Consider the following 23,596-nt stretch of genomic DNA (forward strand, 5'->3'; position numbering starts at 1 on the left):
TGCCCTTGGAGAAAATGTAATCTTTGATAAAACGATTGACATGAAAATACTTTTGAGTTTCCAAATAAAATTATAAACTAATTTAATGTCAAAATCGAACATTTCCTATAGTGCTTAGTAAAGGACACGCGCACGCAGACAATTTTAAATGAGAACGACTATTTGACTATGCACATTGTTTCAGTTAAAGTAACGGAAGCAAGTCACCATGTAGCTTCGATGCTGATCTTTGGTTGCTCGTGCACTTCCGGAACTTTCGTCCCGATGTTTTGAGTGCAGGGCAGGGAGGACGAGGGCTGTCCTGTCCTGCCTCCTCTGTTAACAACAAACTGATGAATGACTGAAAGCCCACAAGCTTTCTAGCCTCGCATTACACTTGCACGCCCTTCTTTGTTTGCTTTTCTTTTGTTTGGAGCATAATCGCCGCAGACCAGCAGCGGGAGGGCAGGTAAGAGACGTTTTGCCCGTATTCAAGCACTTATATTTGGCTTGTTTTGTGTGTGTGCGTGTGTATAAGTGCGCGCGCGCCTGTGTGTGGGGTCTTTTGGGGCTGCAGACAATAGCGGCTGCAACCTCGCCCTCAGTCCGCCATGCAATGATGCAGCTTTCCCTCTGGGTTATAAAACAAGCAAGCAAGCAAGCTGCTTGTCTTTTTTTTTTTCCAGTGGCATTGGTTTTTTTTCATCATAATAATTGTGCGTGCGCTGTTTTTATCGCCTCTCCTACTGTCTGTCTGCCAGTGTTACCTAACAGGCTCCTGAGGGCCCAACAAAATAATGAGCTATACGGGGTCGGCCACCTAACTTGAATACATTGATTTCTCCACAGTGTTTACTTTTCACTTTGTTTTCTGCCTCTGCTGGGAAAATTCCACAGTGTATGACATACTGTTGTACTTGTACCAACAAGTGCAACGTGTACATTTCATTGATAAGACAAATACTTGTAAAGCTGATCAGGAAAAAAAATCGCAGCACAATATAAACCTAACATCTGTGAATCACAAAAAACGATATTGAGATAATATACTCTGAATGGTCAATGCAAACAGTGAAGTTCGCGCTTTACAAGGCTCTCATTTCACCATACGGGAGCCTAGTGTAAAAGCAAAAAAAAAAAAAAAAAGAGCAGATGTTTGTAAAGTGGCATCGTAAGATGGCTGCCCTCTTGCTTAGGGTCATATTGACAGTCCAGTCATAAGTCCATGGGTGGAAGGTGTACTAGTGATTTAACACGTCTTGAAATTTGGAGTTTAATTCTCAGCTCTGCTCCTCTGGGCTTTCTGGATTGTCCGGCTTCTTACCACATTCCAAACACATGCATGACAGGTTCATGGAGACTAAAGCAACGGTGTGAAAAAATACAGCCTGTGGGTTACATGAGGTCCACATTGTTACATCATCAAGACTGTTACCGCAAGCTGTTATCCTCAAATGTGCTCATTAATATATAATACCCCCCAAAAAATGGAATAGCTAAACATGGGAGTGTTGTTCATGCTTGTAATCTCGCTGTGAACTTTGGTTTGGCGAAATGGTGCCATCTGAACTCTTGTTAGAGTGGGATGCAGCTTCACACACACTCCCTAACTGTGAGTGCTGTAATTTTTGCTTTTATTGCCTAAAGTTTTAAAGGGTACCAAAACCACTGATTTATATACCTTGCCATTTTGGCACCCTTGCACGAGACTAGACGCAGTGCAGTTTTGTTTGAAAATAAATGTGGCTTTAAACTCCGAATAAATAACATGCGGGCGTATCTGTGGCATCTCACCTCTTCCTCAATCACTCCAGTGTGTTCCTGTTAAAAAGCTCAGCAGGTGGCTGACTACAGGAAGAGAGCGCCAACAGTTGCATAGGCACGAACGATGGAGCGATGTCAGCGAGTGCGTGTTGCTGACGTCGGGTGAAATTTCATTGGCACAACGGCATGTAGCAGATTGAAAAGGCTGGATGTTGGAGGTGCTGCTTCAGTTTCATAAAGGCAATCCGTGAGATGTCGAACATCAAGAAGTCAAATATTGGAACCTGCAAGAACAAGGAATAAATAAAAAAGTGTGTAGGATGGAAGGAGTAGTGTCGGACCTGCAGTTATGGCTCATGTAAAACAGCAAAGGGGAACTAGCGATGAATGCTGACCCACATTTTTTCTGTTGAGAGCAACTGAGATTCTTGTCTTAGACCAGGAGAGTGGCGCTGACCTCCACTCCTTCTCATTAATAAGTCATCCCTAGTGTGGGAGTGGATGGACCACTTAATGCCAGAGCAACCACGGGTATGGTTTAGTCAACCATGACGAGAATAGCTGGGATTTTTTCCCCCTGATTGATTATTCTTCCGGTTCTAGTTCTGGTTGGTTTTGTTTTCTGCTTAGTGGGTTTCCTATTCTAGTTCCAAGTTGGTCTAACAGTTCAACTTCCTGTTCCAGCAGGTTGTTTTCTGGTTCTGTTTTTCAACTGCTGGTGGTCTTCAATGTCAGCAGAGATAAACTGGAATGAGACAACAGGCGCTATATAAGATGAACGGGATGATAATTAATTAACTATGATGTGGTCCTTTTTATTATTATTGTATGAAATTAGTTATTGTACTACAGATTTTGATGTGCGTGTTTTGTATTGTATACGTTAAACATGAATTACAGCTTTGGAGAAGCAGTTTTGTTTGCTGTCAGAGTTTTTAAAGAATACTCTATACATGCTTCCCTTTAGAGACAAAAATAATAGCTCAAGTGGCCTTCACATATGTGGACAAGTGGGACAAATTTTAGCGTTTGACTTTTTTTCTACCTTCCAATTGAGTTTGTTAGGAGTGATTTTTCATCCCTGATCAGCTAAGCAAACAATCTGGCCAAGTAAAGATGATTATTTCCGCTTGAAAATCCTTGTGTGTACGGTCAACACGTAGTTAGTCCAAGCTACGAACTCTTGTGACTGTGACATGAATGGTAACAATAGCCAATTTGCCAGCAGCCTGAAGCTTGGGCAGTTGCCAGGCACAAATAGAGGAGCAAATAGTTGTGGTGAATGTTTTGTATAATGGGTCACTCAAGTCAGTCACCACACACTCAAACTCAAGCTTACCACAGCTCAACACCATATTGAATATGTTTGGTTACTCAACGCCAAAGTGATGATCAGTGCAAACGTAAAGTTTGCAGGGTTTGGTTAAATAGAAGTCCAGACTGTGATTGAATTATGAAAAGTGTTTTTTTTTTTTTTTTTTGTGGCAAATATGTTGCTAGATAATGACATTAAAGAACGGCATTTGTTAAGTAAAGATTAATTAATGTAACATCAAAGCTATGATTTTATTTTCACACCTTGTTTTTGTCTTAGCAGTGAGTTGCTATCAGGAACAAATGTTACTTGACCAATTTCATCTCCATTATACGTTCAATTTGAAGAAGAAAACAACAAAAAAACTTTTCTTGCATTAGAGGGGAAATACTTTTTCCATCTATTGTTATATTGTATTCTCTCTCTCTCTTTTTTTGTGATATTTCATATTGATTGTTTCAGTCAGACTGCTTTTTTGTTGTTGTTGTTGTTGTGGCAGCAAGCAGGCTCAGCTGCCCCTTCTAAGCAAATAAACACCTATTGGAGACCCTTCCCCTACTTGTGTCCCCTTACAACCCCCATACGACCACAATGAACCCTCAAAGTCACCAGTGATTGGCTGGAGGGCTGCCAGAAGAGTCCAATCAGAGTATCTTGTTTCAATCATTTCCGAGCCCTCCCCCACTGCTAAATGGTCTTGGATGTTTGACTTTACCTGCTGCTCAGTCATCTGTCACAATGCAGCTTAGGGATTGAGAATCAACACAATGTGTTGATCTAATTTGATGCATTATACTAAGGACAGTTCAAAACGCATCATAAACTAGCGTTTGTATGGATTCGATCAGCTGATGCCTGGGTGAGGCCTGAGGTGTTCATCTATTTAAAAATATCCTGTGAAGCAAGTGGATGCAGGTCAGCATTTTTTACTGATCCAGGTCACGTGTGTGCATGTGCATGTGCATGTTCGTGTGTATGTGTGTATGTTCCCCATTGTTTAATGCAGGTTAATCCTACATGAATGTGTACGTCTTACAGGTTCAAAGGTACAAGTTTTTCAAGGGCTGTTTAAAAATAGACACAGCAGGCTTGGGGTTATTCATATTTTCTAGGTCAGGTACTTTTAGCGTTGGACAAATATAGACAAATGTGCTGAAATCAAACACATGTAATAAAACACCTTGTACCCTAACTTAAACTGAAATGAAATAATAAAAAAAAACATAGATTGATTTTATATGGATTGATATTTTGAAATGAAAAAGGAAAACAGGACTCTTTTTCTTTGTTAATCACATTTAAACATAATGAAAAAACTCGCCATGAATTCAAGCCTGCTCTTCCGATTCTTACTGTGGATTGCAACGGGCTAGAGCTGAAGTGAATCATGGTGATTGGTGGGAGCTTTGTTTTACTATTACCTTTTGTGTTTTTTAAATTTTTTCTCTCTCGATATTTTCTATCTTCGTCAAACAACAATGTGACATCTAAGAGTTATTTTCACTTTTGCCTTTGTTGAATTCCAACTAAGAATAGCCAAAATTCAAGCGAGTCCTCTCGCTTAGTCATTATTTTGGCATGGCACACTGTCTTTCAGCATCGTCAGTGCCATGTGATACTTTCAAAAGATGGAAAAATAGTGCGCGTAAAGCGAACTGGCCTAAAACTTTCTATTGCAGATCTTTTTTCTTTTCTTTTTTTTTTTACTTAAACATAACACTTTGTCCATTGAGCAGTAGCATATATGTTTTTTTTTTTTACTTTTATTGCTCAAAGATTAGAATGAGTTAATGTTTTACCCTTGACATAGGTTTCTCTGACTTCCACCAAATGTCCCTAATTTAGCTTTTACTGTAGCAACAAAGTGCCAAATCTGTTTCGGCACAATCGAAAAGAAGCAAAGCCTCAACGCTTCATGAGGCTTCACCTGCACATCTCTCCTGAAAACTGTGTAGTGACACAACGAAGAAGCAACACCTCATCATCCATCCAAAACAAACAAGCAAACAAAAATAAGTTCTGTGATTATGCGCAACTTCTTCTTCTTCTATTTCTTCTTCTCCTTCTCCTCCTTTTCCTCCTTCCTCCTTCGTACGCTGCATTCGAGGAAGGTGGGAACTGGGAAGTTGGCATAGATTGGAAAACCAGGTCAAGAAAGTAAATACTAGTGATGGGAAAATGAAGCTTCATGAAGCACTTGTGATATTTTTTGACTCCTCTAGATGGCACTCTTGGTTGAAAGATGCAGTGGAAATGTAATCAATTTCCTTTGCATTAGCCTTTATATTTAAACCAAGAGCACCATCTAGGGGAGTCAAAAAATATCACAAGTGCTTCATGAAGCTTCATTTTCCCATCACTAGTAAATACCCTAACAGAGTTTGGCTTTAGCCACGGGTGCTTCTCGTAATGACCTAATTTACCTGCCGGTTGAGTACAAGCACCTGTAGCAAACGACAAACTGTGGCAGGGTTTTTACTTTCTGGAACTGGCTTTCCCATCTCGGAAAGTTGGACATATCCCATTTGAAACATCCCAGTTTCGACCTCAAAGCGTTTGAAGTGAATGTAAACAAAGATAAATTGTTTATTGTTCTGGTTAACACAGTCAGTCAAAATCATGCATACATCAAGTTATGTTCTCCAAATAACTAAATACATTTTACATTAAATAAATATATAAATATATAAATAGCTTTCTTTTTTTCCTTTTTTTACTTTAATGTACCCAAGAAGAAACAGATCATGGAGCAACTGTTGCACACGCCCATTTCCTTGTTATGAGGCAGAGGTGGCGCGTTCCAGCCATTGCTAAAGTAAGAACAACTTTGTATATACAATAAACATAATAGTGTTTTGGAACAACGCTGAACTATATTTACAATTTAATATGTACTAGATGATGCATTTTTAATGATTGTAGTTTAAAAATGGCAAAAACAACTTATAATTTCACATTTCTAGTCCCTGATCATAAAATGGCTGCAGGAGGGCGGCCGATAATGGTATAGCACCGATACCTTAAAAATAAGACATTGGCATTGGCACCGATACCAGTCACCCATCATAGTCAGGATGATACCACCTCTGCCTGTATTGACTTGCGCCATGTGGTCAATCTGCATCATCAAACATTACAACAGCGGTTGTTGTTTTGGCAATTTTGATGCTTAAAATGATATAAAAACTGCAGTAAAGTACTCGTAAAGTAAAAACCCCAGTCGATGGCAGCTATGGCTCCACGCCTGATTTGCGAAGCATGTATTTGTGGTGCCTACACGATCTGCAGCGCATGCGGAGCAGGTCGCTACTACACTAGGACAAAATATGTAGGTGACTTCGATTAAAATTACACATATACAACTGATAAAATAATACTTTGACACCTACAATTGGAAAAAACATTGGCACAGGCACAGGAATTGCCATCGAATGCTGCCATTCCCTGCTATTTTGGTCAAATTCGTAAAGAATTATGGGTAATACACTTCGGCTGAGCACCAAAGGGGGCGGAGCGACTGCGCTTTTCGGACACTGGGACACCCTACCACTCACAGCAATCAACAGGAACGCGCAATTCAGGGACACAAAGTTGGAAGTGGGAGTATAGGGACAGGGCCTTCTCCTTCTTCTTCGCCGTCTTCTTCTCCTCCTACAGCTACAGTGCCACTTCAGACTTGGCATATATATGACAGCCTATCAGCATACATTTCACTGCAAGGCTACACCATATAATACACAACACAGCATTTGCGACCGCTCTATCGCTAACACAGAATGTACAAAAATAATTCACTTTGAATGCATATAGCTAGCATGTGTGCATCAGAACCAGCAGGGCCTCACTATTGCGTAATTCTCTTACACAAGCCAGGAGGACGTGATTCGAAAGCTGCCAGCCAACCTAATGCATTGGGTGTTGTTATACAACATGCATTTTATGAGCACCATTTCAAATGTATGAGATGGAGTTTCGGGGGGGTGGGGGTTTTGGGGGTTGATAATTTTCTTTGGATGCAACTGTTTTCTAAATGATATATGAATGGCAAAATAAGTGGCAGATGTATAAAAATAGATTTCAAAAGCTGGTGAGGTTTGCTTGAATTAAATTCCTCAATGAGTCCTAAAAAACATTAATAGTGGTTACTTGCACCTTAGAGAGTTTTTACAGCACATCTTGGGATGTTACAGGAAGGGAAAATGTATCAAATGACAATTACTTGTGCGGCATGTCCTTGCAATCTCGACACACACCTTATATAACTTTATTTTCTGGTAAGCTGAACAGTGACATTATTAGCCAGATCTTATGTAAGCAGTCTTATGCAAGCAGCTGCGTTCACACCCCCTTTAATCATTTCTTTTATTTCACTCCCCTCTTTCTCCTTCATGCTGTCACCTTGCTTGCTCAGAAGCTACACAACTCTTTATTTGAACACTTCAATAAGCGACTTAAGTAGCAACATTTGCATCCTTTAACTGCAGTGTGGCGCCTCGACGTTCACAATGTTGAACGGGAACTAATGTGTCTGTGATATAAAAAAGTAATAGGTTATGTCGTTAGCTATTCACATGTATTATAAAATGAACTGGAAAAATCATGCAATATTTAAAGAATAGCATTTGATACTAATTTTGGATAAGTGATCATCTTTTCAGCATTTCAGTCTTAGTTCTCTTGTCAATCACCGCAGCAGCACTACTGATGCCTAACGATGTATTGCGCTCCCTCCCTCTACAACGAGAGGTAGAAATGATTATATTCCATCTATTATGTTTGATAATTCCTCAACAGAAAGCTATAGGCATTTGGTTTTAATGGCCAAATATGAAACATTCAACAATATATTTTCTGGAAGACTTTTTAAGTTTGATTTCAGTTGCCACACAATGTACAATCTAATTGTTATCCGTTTATTGAATTGTAGCTGTACTGTTAGCCTAATGGGATTTAATAGCCTCAACCCAATTTAAAAGTGAGCTGTCTTTGTCAACTTGTAGTGTTGAAAAAAAAAAGAAGCCGTCTATTTGTGGTTCTCGAGCACCTCCCCCACTTTCCCATGGCAGCGTGTTTTTTTTTAGGACAGCAGACAGACAGGCCAGACTGTCCCTCTCTCACCCCAGCTTCTCCGTCAAAACCCCACCTCTTATTCTCTGTAGGCCTTCCACTGTGACCTCATACACATTAAATTGCTGTCTGACCCCACAAAACTTAGGCTGCACCCTAAAGTCCTTGGAAGACCTAATTCACATATCGAGGCTGAATGGCTCATTGGAAAGATGGTCGTCTCCCATTCAGTGAGGTTGTGCGTTCGATCCTCACCAGTATCCTTGAGCGAGACATTGAACCCCTGCCTGGCAACCACTGGTGTGTGAATGGGTAAATGTGAGGCATCGTAAAGCGCTTTGGACACAGTATGGTGTAGTAAAAAATATCCCCACGTGATTCAGAAAACTTTATTTATCCCTATCAGGCAATTGCCCACTAGAGAAGCTTTACGGCAGCATAGTGCAATAGTGGTTAGCACTTCTGGCTCACAGTCCAGAGGTTCCAGGTTTGACACTGGGCTCAGGCCTTCTTGTTTGGAGCGTTCATCTTCTCCCCTGGTACGCTGGTACCAAACTCGATCCTTGAGAGCTGGAGTCCTGCAGGTTTTGGATGTTTCTCTTCTCCAACACACCTGAAGCTCATCAGCAAGCTCTGCATAAGCCTGATAACGATTCTGTTCATTGGAACAGGTGCATTGGAGCAGGGAAACATCCAAACCTTGCAGGACTCCGGCCCTCGAGGACCGAGTTTGGACACCACTGATCTAGATTGTCCATATGTGTGAATGTGAGTAAGTGCTCTGCGATTGGCTGCCGATCAGTTCAACCCCGCCTCTTGCGCAGTCAGCTGAGATAGCCTACAGTTCCCTCGTGATCCTAATGATGACAAATAGGATACAAAATGGGTGGATGGGATGTTTGACTGTTTTCATTTAATGTTTGGAAAAAGGTTTCAATTACCATGCATATTATGATGGCCAGTCCAGCCCTGTTCCCAGCTGATTTTGGGTGATAGGCAAAGTGCACCCTGGACTTGTTGCCAGACGATTGCAGGGCATCACCGTTGATAGTAAACAATAAAACACTCTTATTTAGTTTTTATTAATGCCGCATAATAAGACATCTCATTTTATAACATTCATAATAGGCATACAAGTGTAAAATATATTCGCAATACACTTAAATAGAATTTCAGTCCTTTAACTACAAAACGTCTGCTCTATTTTCAACTTTTTCTTTTGGATTTAGAGTAACTAAAAAGCCGCAAAATGTTAAAAACAAAAACATTTGGTCACACACACTTGGGTTTCCTGCAATAACTGATTTATGACTGTCTTTTTTAACTCAATGCAAATAAAGCTGAAGAACTTTATTGTTGTATTCCCAATCCAAATAGTTAATAATAGGCAATTTGGGTTGTTACATTGTGACAAATATGCACACGCGTGTTGCAGCAGTTGGAGGCATGCAAAAGAAGACATTTCCTTCAATGCCTTCCCAGCTATACTTACGTGTTGCCTCTCTCTGCCATGTTCTGTTGCATAAGAACACATAAAGTTGGTTTAAAGGTTTAAAGTTGTGGTCTGTGTTCGTACTGTGGTAATGGCAGCAATGCAGCTTTAAAGTTCCTTGTGGAGTCAACAGCAAACAGATAAGCATGGAATTTCACGCTAATGTGCAGGTCTTATATCCTATATTGAAGTTCCTATATGAATAAACTATGCATAATCATTGATTATTAATCAACTGAACTTTATTTATATATAGCTTTCACAACAGCTGCAACAAGAGACTCAGTTTTAAAAAATAATTAATAAATGGGAGGCATTGTAATCTCATTTTAATTGGATAAAAAGTCGCTGTTTCAAAAGAGGTCATAACCGGTTGATTAATATTAATATTTCCAATGACAAAACAATGACCGATGTTTTTGTTTTTTAAAAAGACCTACCTGTCCCAATTATAGCAAATTTCCTTAAAATTGCTTGAAATTAATGGCAATTCTATTTTCAATTTGCTCATAAAAGTAATTTTGCCGAGAGCACACACAATTAATTTAAAAAAAAGATAAATAAAATGAAACAAATAATCCAGTGGCCAAGGGGGGAAAAGTCCCAATCAAAATAGATATGTGGTTGTAAAACTTCCTTTTAAGGAATAAAGTGCAAATAATTCAATTCAATAAAACAGTGTTTTAAATAATTTAGTAATATCTACCATGTTAAAAATTCCTCAACCTGATTAGTGTGATTATATCTTGTTTTGAAATCCATGCTTTAAATTTGAAAGGCTGTTTCCTGTTTGACGTTCTCCGTTCGTCATTCATCTCATAGCAGTGCAGTAGTCAATGGCGATATACTATATAGTATACAAAGATCTGTCTGCACTTCAGAGCTTATTAAATTGTTGAGTACAACTGAAGCCTTTTATTTGCTCTCTTACCGGAACCCCCTGTGGTGGTCAACAAATGCAAAATTAACATTTCAGCCTTTAGTTCCTGACCGAAAAACGGCCACAAGAGCGGGGGCCGATACCAGTATCGATATCCGTCGTGAGTACCGACATCGTGAAATGTGTCCTGGTATCGGTACCCGTCCATCCCTGCATTTTCTCATGCTTTTCAATATTCAAATCACTGAAAGTGATGGGCCAAAGTCGTTTTTTATTTTTTATTTTTTTCATATATTGACTACAGGAAACCAAGTGCTGAATGTATTTTTATTAAAAAAAAAATTATCAGGTGTTTTTTTTTTTTTTTTTTTTTTTTTTTTCGGTCTCTCCGTTGGTCTCTTGAGGCCTCCCTGATTTTATGTTTTTTGGATTTGTTGGGGTCTGGATGTTTCTTGGGCTGGAGAGGAGTTCTGGTGGGGGGTGTCTGGTCGGTGCTGGATTTCACCTTCCTTGGTTTTCTTCGGTCCCCTCGGGTCTCCTGGTGTTCGATTTAGGTGAACGGTATGAGATTTTTTTTTTTTCTAATAGGTTTTCTGGTGAGCTAACAAACACACGCACGCACGCACGCACACACACATACTCACCCACACACACACAAAAAAAAAATGTATGTATGTGTGTATGTATATATGTATATATGTATGTATATATGTGTATATATATATATATATATATATATATTTATAAAAAAAAAAAAAAAAAAGAGCAATGATGATGACATTTCCGAATGAACAATACTGAGCTCTAAAAAGAGAAAAAAAAAATTATCAGGTGTTTTGACTTCTGACCAACATGTAGCCACACAAACACAACTTGACCGGGAGAATTTCAGCTGTTGAAATGCTGTTTCAGGTGTCACATCTTATTTTGAACATCAGCCATTTGTGTACATTGCCATTGTAGAGGCAAAAAGCATTTTTTTTTCAGTAAAGAGGTAAAGTCGTTTTCTTGCTATGTAACCTTCTTGAGTGCCCCATCATTGTTTTCTTCATATCTGTATATGAGCATCATGTCATGGATGCTGTCTTTGCTGTAAACCTAGGATTACAGCCACACTATTGAGAAAAGCCTGAGAGTCATTATCATTCAGCTAAGAGAGCTTTTAAAGTGCCCAAGAAACTCTTGAGAGCACCTCGCCTCCATTATTATCTCATCTGTGCTCAATCACTGGGCAGATCGTGTGCAGAAATCTGTTCGTCATATTTGATAGATGGATGGATGGTTACAAACAGCCGACCAATCACATGCCGCCTTCTTTCAGGCGTCTTGCGGCAATGCTGAGGTAGCACAACAGGATGTCCGATGAAGAGGAGCAGCAGCATCGGATTGGGAGCAAAGGCCAGCCAGAAATCTGCTACATCACTGACGAAGAGTCAGAGGACGATGGAGATGATGATGAAGACGAGGAAATGCCTGGTGAGTACACGAGATTACTGTCATTTTCGACGTATCTGAACTGGTGGCCAAGTAATTTGAAAGCTTTACAAATGGCGAAAAGGCACTATTTGAAAGATGCTAGTTCACTTCCTGTGTTGTGTAAATAATGGAAAAATATATTCCGGTGTCAAATTGATCACAAACTGCACACTTGAATATGATTTCAAATGTATTTTATATTACCTTTGAAAATAAATGCCTTACAGATTATTAAATTTAGAAAAAAATGCACCTGAATTGCAAGGTTGCTGGCGTTTATGTTGCTGCGTTGCACCCTCGGTGAACATAAAAAAAGACATTACATTACGTTTTTTACTCAGTGATACAAACAGTATTACAAAAAAAGTTATCTTCAGTTGGGCACCTACTGTACCACCTAACGAGCAACTGAGTTGCTGGCTGAACTCAGCTCCCGAGAGGTACACCATGACATACATGAGGTATGACATCTGTTTAGAATTGTGTGCGACTGGAACAACCTCAGCAACAAGTTTCAAGTTACATGTATAAGGGAAATCGGTCCAATTAATTATTAAATCAATAATTCTTCATTATTAAATGAATAATCAATTGACTCATTAGTTAAAGGAGACTCAAATTTAATATTTAATTTAATTTTGAATCAGAACCTCGGAGCTACACATCTATTTTTGATAGTTTTACCAGGATAATAGATGAGAACCTCGTCAATCAGTCATTAAAAATGAAGGCTGTATCCTTTTTTTACGATTTTGTGAGTTCTTTGTTAAGCTTAGAGGTTACTATATATTGATGAAACACACACACAGTAAGCAATCAGGTTTTATTTTCCAACCTATGTGGAAAAATCTACTTGGAACTTAAAAGAAGCAAAACTCTTAACTACTGTGATAGGCAATACAACAATAACCAAAATTATAAAATATTCAAAGAAAACAAAGCAAGAAAGGAGAAACGGTCTCAAACAAGGTGATGGATTTCCTAGTCAAACCAACATGGGACCCACATTTAACCTAATTGTTCAACCCGATTGGAGGCACCAATTAGTATTTGTATATTGCATTTCTGTGTTTTTATGTATCCATGATGGGTCTCTATTTTTATACATTTTAGGCCTTCATCTAGCACTATATTATGGCTATCCGTTTTTTTTAAATACATATTGTAATGCCCTAGCATTATGGAAAGGAGAGACACAGTCGTGATTCACACCAAAAAAAAACTTATTCTAAATGCCTGGAGAAGAGTCGTACACATATACACAATTAGCACACTTATGCAGGAGTAGTTCACACCAGACACTCACATGCAGACTCACCAACGACCTACGCCACCCCATCAGGCCCTGCCTCTCAAAGACTCATAATAGACTCAATCAACTTTATTCATGAAGCACTTAAATGCCTAGATACACCAATCCGAAGTCGGCCAAATGTGACCGACGCCTACCTCCCGTGGCGTTGACCCAGACGTCGGCACGTCACGTAGAAAAATGACGTAAATACACACCGCACCGACCCTGACTATTACATACCTTCAGCGCATGCGCGAGAAGTAATTCCCCTCCATACCATCGGCGGCGGTAGTCATTATTCCTAAAGGCAACCGGAAACCTCTCTACGGGGGCGGGATATCAAAACTTAACAATCGTATCGTATTTAAAAGTCAATCCTACCTGCTATATCCAGTCGCGTCCCCATGTCATGCCATGGTTTGGCTTTCATATCTTTGTCGGCATACCCTTTAACGGTAATATCATGCAATGCCGGTTTCTATTGAACCAAAGAAACAAAGTCATCTTCTGTCCAGACAGAATTGTACGTTCAAATGCGGAAGGGTACAGCAGGGTGACGATGCGCAAAATCCGCGTTTGTCACTTCCTTTTCTTGCCCCGTGCGCTGATTCGCTAGCTAACAGCCACAGTGATCAAATGCCCCAACGCCAATTCAACATGTCGAATTTGCTGGAAATGCCCCCCGACGTGTTCCAACTCGATCAGACTTTACGACAGCAATTTATACACGGATCAGACGGCGCATGCCGTCGGTCCAACGCTGTCCGACTCCCGACGTCGGATTGGTGTATCTAGGCCTTAAAAAAATTAGCACAACTGAAACCAAGTGGTGCACATAAAAGTACATAATTGTTCAAATACATTTTCAAATGTGTTTAGAAAGTATGTTTTCAAGGGCAAGTCAACCTTAAGCATTTCCTGACAATAACATGCTATATGTGACCTCACTAGTCTAAACATGACATTCTGATTAATGTTACATTTATGGAATATAGTTATGCAGGAAAATCCAACCCTTTTTATCCATCTATTTCTGAAGCTGAGCTGTGATTGGTTGTTGCCTGAGACCTGAGTAACTGTGATTTCATTTTTAACTCATATTCGACAAATGTAATATTCATCAGAATAACGTTTTTTGACTTCCCCCTTTTATAATTTTAAGTGTGTTTGAAGAGTGTGTGAAAAAATGTTTTTTATGATCTCTTGTGTCTCCAAATTTTCATTCATTCTGTTACTTTGTATTCCTTGCCCAGATTGGCCCCCAAGCAACCGTATAAATGTGATTGAAACATTAATCATGTAACAAACAAAAAAAGGTTGGACTGGTATTTTGGCTTTTCTTGCTTATAAAACATTTTACCGCAGCAGTTGTGCAACACTTTGCATAACTGTCCCTGCAAGTGAGTGTGCAGTCGGCTGAGGCCTAAATGCTGTACAAGTCACTCGGAAATTGGAATAGTAGTTGCTGGTGCTATTCTAACTTAAAATGTTAATGGGGCACCTTTGTGGTTCACAAGGTGCCCTATGAGAAAAGTGCAGAACATTTGATTCCCTCAATTTTCAGGGCAAGTGGTGACTAGCTGCCAGGGTGCTTGAAGGCTGCCCACACTGGTGGTTTGTGGTTTGTGCTTACTGGGCCACTTTGACCTGAGAGCAATGCTTGATGTTGTGCTTGCCGATTCTCCAAAAATAATCACTGTTATGAAAACATATCACAAGAATTGAGAAGGAAAGCAACAGAAAGTTTTTGTACCATTGGACATCATTTGATTATAATTTTTTGGGGGGGTCAAAACTTTTTTCCTACATTAGACATAAAGTAAATAAAAAATAATTTGCTTCATTGTAAAAATGTTATTAACTGTAAATGATTTGTTTCCCCCAGTAACATTCTATTAGCAGCCTTTTCTGTTTCCTCTTTTATTTATTTACTTTTAACGTAATGGGGAAGGGGATGCACACAGGTGATGCTGGACATGAGGATGTTTCAGGGCAAGCGATGCTCGAGAGACTTAGTATGTTTGAGACCTCATTTACATTTTCCCCCTTGGTCACATCGCGCATCTATTTTCCTCTTGTGACATCATCGCCACCCGCTATCATCTCTTGAGTCTACTCTGTCCTGCTGTTGTCATGACAACCCACCAGGATGCCACCGCCCCCTATCAAAGTTTTCACCCTTGGTTCGACATTCCATTTTTATCTGCTTGTAGTCTTTTCGCTTTCATGAAACTCTATCGTTTCTCATCCTCATATCACTTCTATTGTTGGTGGACTCACAAAGGCTTCTCTCTTTATTATTATTGTTGTTGTTTTTTCTTTTTCTATTTCAATCCATATGAACAAACAAAATATACGATGAGAACATGTAAAAAATAATGGTGACAAAAATTACGTTTCTAATCATACTGTAAGGCAATTAAAAAAATGAATAATCAGATACAGTTGATATTTATACATTATATTGTTAGATAGATGTTTGCTGTTGAACGCAATTTGATTTATTAATATTCATTGTAGTTTTTAAATGCTGATGATTTTTCCTAGGCTGAGATTGACCAATTATGTCTCGTAGCGACTGTTATTACTTAACAAAATATTAAGGAACCAATGACTAATGTTATATGTGGATGTTTAGCAAACTTTTTTTTCCAATGATAGCAATCTTTTGAAAATAGGAAAATGGTGTGTTTTCAATCATTATTGTAATTTGATTTGTGAGGATTATTTTGATTTCAAAATGTGATGAAAAGCCGTTTGACTACTATAACAATCTGCCGGGTTTGTATGCTAGTCACAGGCAAAAGCAATGCAATATGCCATTTGTTTTCACCATGTAACAGAAGCATTTGCATTGCGCTGCTTTCCGGGAATATCAGAAATGAACTTGGAACCTGAAATCCTGTGTAAATCTGTTTAAAATTATCATACACTGTACATGTGTTTTACTGAAAAGTCTACCGAAAGAAGCAGAGGCCATTGCCATGGTTCAAAACATCAACACTGTCTGCAAGTCAGGAAGTTTCAACCTTAGAAAATGGTACCCATGAGGGTCACTACAGTACCACTGAACAATATGTACATTTCTTTGTTTGTTTTCTTTACTTTATAAAAAGGGGCCGTGACTTTTTTGCTACAGGTGGATAGGACAAAAGTGTGTGTGCGTCATCGTGTACCTTCCAGTGTTTGAAGAGACTGGTTTGTGTCATGGGTTCTTGGCACAGTTGCCAGTAGGGTTAGTCACTTCTTTCGTAAGTGCCTCGCGCGCGCACGCACACAGGCACGCGCGCACACCAAACACACACACACACACACAGGATCAGGAGGTGAGTGTACTAATTAGCGTGTTGCTCCCCTGCCAGCGTGTAGGCGTGAACAGCATCCATCTCTCTCTGTTTTTTGCATTCTGAATGAGGAAACACAACATGTTTTCCTCCCACCATGTCACAGACACCTGTTAGATTTGGTGAGTCGCGACAAGACTTTTTTGTGTCCAGTTTGGAACAGCTTCTCACTTTGACTCACTTAGCATTCAGTCATAAATGCAAAACAGATCTTGATGTTTTCTTGAAGGAGTTGAGGAAAAAAACATTGATGCAAAAACATTGATATTTCCAGCCTAATTCATCAAGGCGTTGGAATGGAACACCTAGTTCCCTCTGAATTTTAATTGTCTTAGTTATGTCTTAAGTTCAAGTGCGTATCAGTAAATGTGCATACAAACAACCCTGCAAAATTAAGGAGGAGGCCAGTTTTTTTGCTGTCGATTGAAAAGTTCGATTTCAAGCCATTTACACGTGGATACTAAACATAGAGGACAAGGACAACACCTATTGTTTGAACGAACCAGTTTTCATTATGAGAGAAAAAAGTACAGGTGTGCTATATTGCGCTGGTTTGTAATTAGTCAAGCAATAAATAGTGATGAATGTCACAGCTCAGTTTGAGATGTGGGTTTTGATTGTCGGGATGTATGCTGGTGTGAGCCAGGTATAACCAACATGAAAACTAGAGAGCCGTCTACGGATTTAACAAAGAGCAATTGCGAAGCTGAGAAACGATGGGAACGAAAGCTGAAACATCAGCCAGGAAAAGGGAAGGTCATGAATATGAATGGTGCAGTACAGGCACTACATGAGAAGATGCAAAGCAGTCATTGGCAAGAAAAATCGGAATAACCCGTTTGGACCGCGACGCGCGAACAACGTAATTACGTAAATAACGTCATTTCCGCTTTTAACTTACTATACGTTCAATAAAAGACATTTATGTCACTCACCACGCTAAATAAAGTAGTCGGTTTCCTCCTCGCTCCAAAAGTGTGGTTCTGTGCTGCGAGCGTCATGTTTGTTGACAACGGCTTGAGTTATATACTTGTATTTACTGTATGTGTATAAAGGTACAAACTGTGGCATTTTCACCTTAGAGACACAAAATAACGTGAAAACGCAACGCATACAAGTCGTGACTACATAGACCCAGATGCCTTGCGAATCAAATAAGCGAAGAAGAAGAAGAGGAAAAGAAGACGAAGAAGAAAATAGCAAGCATGCGCACAGCGAAAATATTGATTGATCGAGGTATTCCGAATACGTTCCGGTTATGAAAGGAGTAACCCAGGGGTCTTATTCGGGTTTTTTAAAACGCGAATAAGAGCATATTCCTGTTATTGCGCGTGTTTACTTGGCCTTACAAAACCCGAATATTGCCAATATTCGGGTTTTAAAAGGGTTATTGCCTGCATGTAAACGTAGTAACTGTGTGCGTGTGCTTGATGTGTGTGTGTGTGTGTGCACTCGTTTGAGTGTCAACAGTAGACTGAGAGGTCATCAAATGTACAGTAATGCTGTGGAAAATTAACGTGGAAATGGCAGTGTCCGCCCAGAGCTGGCCTGCGATGGGAGAAATTGTTTTAAAGCACTTGTAACTACCGTTGCTAAATAGAAGAACAAACTCCATCTTGATAAATCACAGGACTTTAAAATGGCTGTTCTGGTTGATGTAGTGGCACATTAAGTGACAGAATTTCAATCACAATGCCAAAAAAAGACTCTATGTTAACCCAGCTATAATTACAGCACTTTGCTTCTTAGACAGATTCCCAGAACCCACAACTTGAAACGGCGCACCCCTTTCAACATCCCAACAGAGTTGCCGCAACCACCCCCCACCCAGAACCCCCCCAAAAACCCTTTAAAAAAAACTAAGCCTGGCTTAAAGCTAATGAAGGCATTATGTGACAAAAGATGAATCCCTACTTTAAAGGAATAGACGATTGTTTGATGGAAGGATTGCTACTGTACATGTGCTTACTGTGTGTGTGCGTGTCTCTCGTGTGCCGCCATAAAGTGTGAAATGTGAGCGTTGCTCCCCCTTGGAGGAAGAGCTACACGAATTGTGCTAGTGTGGCAAAGGTGAACGCGTGTGTTGTAATGACTTACCAGCCAGTCCACCCCCACTTCACTTTGCTGCCGTCACCGCCTCTTCCTCCGCTTTCTGGCTTTGCTGCCCCTCCCCCTCCAACTGCATTGCACTGTGTGTCTATGCATGTATGTATGTATGTATGTATGTGTGTGTGCATGAATGGGCCATACAGATTGTGTTTCCCGCTTGGACGGTAGTTTTGACATGATTCCGCCGACATTAACCTTTCATTGTCCTAATTTGCATGCGTGTGGATGTGTGTGTGTGTTATTTTTTTTTATCAGATTAATCACATCTTAGAATTTTGATTAATTACGATTAATGCTGAATTAAAAAGTTTTTTTTTATCACCATATTTTTTACCGCCAAATTTGAAGAGCACCTGTTGTGTTCATTCTTTCGACATTTAATGTTATGAGGATGCCTTCACCATTTTTGGGATTCAATACCGTTAAATCCGATCGGGTCAGTAGTTTTTCGGTTCGGTCCGTCTGCGTTCCGTTCGGTCCTTTCACGCAACTCATTTTTCCTTCCCCTATGAACGCTATTCCATGATTCCGTCCATGGTTACGGCGGCGCCTCATGTGCGTCATATCCTTCCAGCGACGCTGCAGCCAATCATATTGCAGCGGGGCAGGTAGAGAGAGTTCTCGGGTTTCATGATGTTAGACGGGAGTTTGGTTTAACTCGAGGAATGGATAACCGATGATAGCATAGCACACAGCTACGAGCGCATACGGCCGTACACTTTCCGACTTGCTACGCCGGATTGGTGTGTCGAGGCTTGGCCTGGGAGGCAAATGTTGACCGTTCTGTAAATCCCCTCAAAATAAAGGTGGAAATCTGCAATTAAAGCACATCTTGTTTGTTTCGTTTGAAATCCTGTGTGATGGTGCTTACAACATGAATGAAGAGATGACTAAGGCTGCGTACTTAGGGCATCAGCTGAGCTCATTCACACACATCATGTAGAGGGAGTAATAACAAGATAAACATTTCTCTATCCATATTAGATATGATTTATGACACATCTTTGTCTTCTGTCCATCCAATAAAACTTGTTTAATAATTTCATATTATAATAGTATAATTGTAATTTGAGTTGAGAGTTGTTTTCCAACCTCTGGAGCCAAGGCACTTATTTTGCATAAGAAAAACCTCACAGTAAACCAGCAAACAAAATTTAAAAAAAGTTTTCCTACTGAATTAACGATCTTAACTTAGTTTAGTCACAAATGTACTTGCTGTGAAATCTGGGCTTGCATAGTTGAACACAAAGCTGATATGATATATTTGCAGGTAACCATGACGGAGTCTGTTGTCTGAATGGCAACAGACTGATAAACACAGGTTGGTTTTACCTTTTGCCATCCAATTGAAGAGCAGCCTGCCACTACAGTATATGCTACTGGCATAAATAGAATAATAATTTAAATAATAATAATAATAATTAGCTGTGAATAATATACACTTTTTTTTTCTAAAACTGCATACCGAACTGAACTGAAAACCGTGAGCACAAAACCGAAAACTGAACCGAACCATGGAATTTGTGAACCGAATTGTGATAATTAAATCTACCGGTAGTTACAGGTTAGCGGAGTAATGTGCTACTAGAAACTACAAAATCACAAATCATCAATAAACATGTAGGATGATCATTATTCAATATCCCCATGTTCCCGGTTGAACCCTTAACCTTGTTACCTAAGGCAGTCTCTGGAGTGGGTGTGGCTTACTGACATCACATCCCTGTATCAGTATGCCGTGGGGCGGGGAATAGGGGGAGCAGCAGCAGGAGTAGGAAATCAGCTGAGGGGGTTTCCTGCATGCGGCAGTCCTGTGCAGCTTTCAGCGACCCATGGTTTTGTAATTGTCCCAATGGCCTTCTGCCTGGTGGCAATGCTGCCGTCAGAGGCTGACCACATTTGTCACCGTCTATGCTCACCGAGTGAAGGGAAGAAGCATGAATATGTGTCAGAGTAGTTGAAACGATATGGGTGAGTAGCTGTCATTTTTTAAACCGGTTTACTGAGTCTTCAGTGGCTTTTGTTTTGCGTGTTTCTTAACTTCCCGCGTTTAATCTCTTCTTTTATGAGATCTTGTGTTTATATGAATGCTGGTGAGTTGGGGGTGGAAGGGAGGGATGGGTCTGTCACCCTGACCCAAATGCGGTGCAATGCCTACTCTTCACAACTCTGCACTTCAGAGGTTTCATAAGGCTTGTTATGGAATAGATGCCCTTGCTCTAAAAGGATGTTTTGGAGAATCATGCTAACAAAGTCAAGACAAAATTACCATATGTAGTTAATGAAATGTTTTGTAACTGTGATATTACAAGAAGTGACTGACACCTAAAATGTTATCGTGTCATGCCAGTGATATTATGTACATTGTATTTCCTGTAACTTACATCAGACACACTCAAATTGTCTGTAACCACCTTTTGTGGGTCCTTGGTCTAAATAGTACAACATGGTGTTTTTTGTTGTTGTTGTTTTTTTTTGGGGGGGGGGGGGTTATATAGCTAAGCTATGTCAAGAAGGGGGAGCTTGAGGACCCAAATGCGGGAAGACAGGGCAAGGAGGCAGAGGTTCGATCAAAAAAGGGATTTTAATTTCTACAAAACAAAAGGCGAGATCTAAATTGCACGGAAAAACATAACATGGAGAAAACAACAAGGCAAAACGGGCAGCATGACATGGGGGGGAAATCCAAGGCAAAAACGGGCAGCATCACAGGGGGAAATACAACAATGACCCGACACAGACAGAGGGGAGACAGCAGACTAAATACACAGACTAACGACACAACAAGACACACCTGGGGCAAGACACAAGTGGCTGAGGGCACTGATTGGATCACACGAGGAAGGGCAGGATCACACTTAAACAAGACCAAGGGAGACACACAAGGAAAACAGAACCCAAAACATGACAGAACCCCTCCCTCAAGGGACGGCTCCCAGACGTCCCTAACACAAAAAGGTCCAAAAACAGGGCGGGCGGAGGGGGGCCCGGAGACGGGAACCTGGCACACCCATCAAGGCAAGTCCGGGGGGCGTCCCGGACGCCAGATGAGGGGAGCCCGGCGGCGCCGGTCCGGAGGGCGCCCCGGACGCCACACTGGAGCAAAGGGCGACCACAACGTGCGCCGCCAGACAGGGAGAAGACGGCAGTGGGACGTGCACCTCCTGTCCACACTCAAGGACTTGAAGCCGCCATGGAAGAGGTGAAGAGACTTTGCACGAGAGCGACCGAGGCAAGGAGGCCAGGGGCTGCAGCGGCACAGGCGGGGATGTCCGGGGTCTTGAGGCTGCCGTGGCACGGGGTCTTGAGGCTGCCGTGGCACGGGGTCTTGAGGCTGCCGTGGAGGCGGCAGACCTGGCACGGGGTCTTGGGGCTGCCGTGGAGGCGGCAGACATGGCACGGGGTCTTGGGGCTGCCGTGGAGGCGGCAGACCTGGCACGGGGTCTTGGGGCTGCCGCGGAGCCGGCACGGGAACCTGGGGCTGCCGCGGAGCCGGCACGGGAACATGGGGCTGCCGCGGAGCCGGCACGGGTACATGGGGCTGCCGCGGAGCCGGCACGGGTACATGGGGCTGCGGCGGCAGACGTGGCTCGGGTACATGGGGCTGCGGCGGCAGACGTGGCTCGGGTACATGGGGCTGCGGCGGCAGACATGGTTCGGGGACTTGGAACTGCGGCGGCAGACGTGGTTCGGGGACTTGGAACTGCGGCGGCAGACGTGGTTCGGGGACTTGGAACTGCGGCGGCAGACGTGGTTCGGGGACTTGGAACTGCGGCGGCAGACGTGGTTCGGGGACTTGGAACTGCGGCGGCAGACGCGGAGCCGGCACGGGAACCTGGGGCTGCCGCGGAGCCGGCACGGGAACCTGGGGCTGCCGCGGAGCCGGCACGGGGACCTGGGGCTGCCGCGGAGCCGGCACGGGGACCTGGGGCTGCCGCGGAGCCGGCACGGGGACCTGGGGCTGCCGCGGAGCCGGCACGGAGACCTGGGGCTGCCGCGGAGCCGGCACGGAGACCTGGGGCTGCCGCGGAGCCGGCACGGAGACCTGGTGCTGCCGCGGAGCCTGCACGGAGACCTGGGGCTGCCGCGGAGCCGGCACGGAGACCTGGGGCTGCCGCGGCAGACGTGGCTCAGGGACCTGGGGCCGCGGCGGACGTGGTTCGGGGACCTGGGGCTGCGGCGGACGTGGTTCGAGGACATGTGCTTGGCTTGGCGGTGCTTGGCTTGGCGGTAGCTGGGTGAACATGGCTTGGGGTGGCGTGGCTGAAGTAGACTTGAGAGCAGGAACTGGGGCCACATCAGCCTGCCACCATGGGGAGTGATGAGCAGCAGGGATACTAGAAATCGAGGATACTGAGACTGAAGGAACGTGACAAGAAGAAACGGGATTGGGTAAGGAACCAGGTGAAGTGGGGACTAAGTCTTGACGTGGCGGTAATGTGGGGCTATGAGGTGCACAAGATGGCTACTCTGCTTTTAGAGCTATAGGTTCTGAGCTTGGACTGCATGTGTGGGGACTCTCAGCAAAGCAGTGACTGTTCACACTCAACACACAATTCTCCCGCCATGTTGAGCGTTTGAATCAATTTCTGTATTTGATACTCTCGCCAGATGCTGCCGCTAAAATCACGTATCGAGTTGTCCAATTGTAAAACGCAGAGGCAGTTGCAGCAATATCCTGCATTGACTTAATTCTGTGTATAACGCAAAAGTGTCTTAATGCAAGACCTTACGTTTACGATTGTGGGATCTTTTTTGCTAAGAGGCTAATGCTGGCACACGTGACTAATATCCCTAAAGAAAACAGCAGTTAAGTGTGTGGAGCCGCTTGTTCGCTTTCACGAAGGGAAGGGAAGTGTAGAGTCGAAGAAAAGCT

At 42.0% G+C, this 23,596-nt stretch overlaps 1 protein-coding gene across 2 annotated transcripts in view; it reads left to right on the top strand.

Annotated features, from left to right (window-relative positions):
* The first annotated feature begins 315 nt into the window (after positions 1 to 315).
* The window catches only part of LOC147178572 (helicase ARIP4-like), a 55,228-nt gene continuing 31,947 nt past the window's right edge, over positions 316 to 23,596 (top strand). The window contains exons 1-2 of one of the 2 annotated variants that reach the window (XM_086067820.1): positions 316 to 448; positions 11,819 to 11,973. In XM_086067820.1, the coding sequence (XP_085923946.1) occupies positions 11,853 to 11,973 (121 nt within the window). In that variant the 5' untranslated portion in view covers positions 316 to 448; positions 11,819 to 11,852. Of the gene's footprint in view, positions 449 to 11,818; positions 11,974 to 20,533; positions 20,692 to 23,596 lie in introns of those variants that run through there. The other variant, XM_086067822.1, reaches the window with a different exon arrangement.

This window comes from Leptonotus elevatus, chromosome 2 (assembly GCF_054856555.1).
Source record: "Leptonotus elevatus isolate MCC_2025b chromosome 2, RoL_Lele_1.0, whole genome shotgun sequence".
Classification (NCBI taxonomy): domain Eukaryota; kingdom Metazoa; phylum Chordata; class Actinopteri; order Syngnathiformes; family Syngnathidae; genus Leptonotus; species Leptonotus elevatus.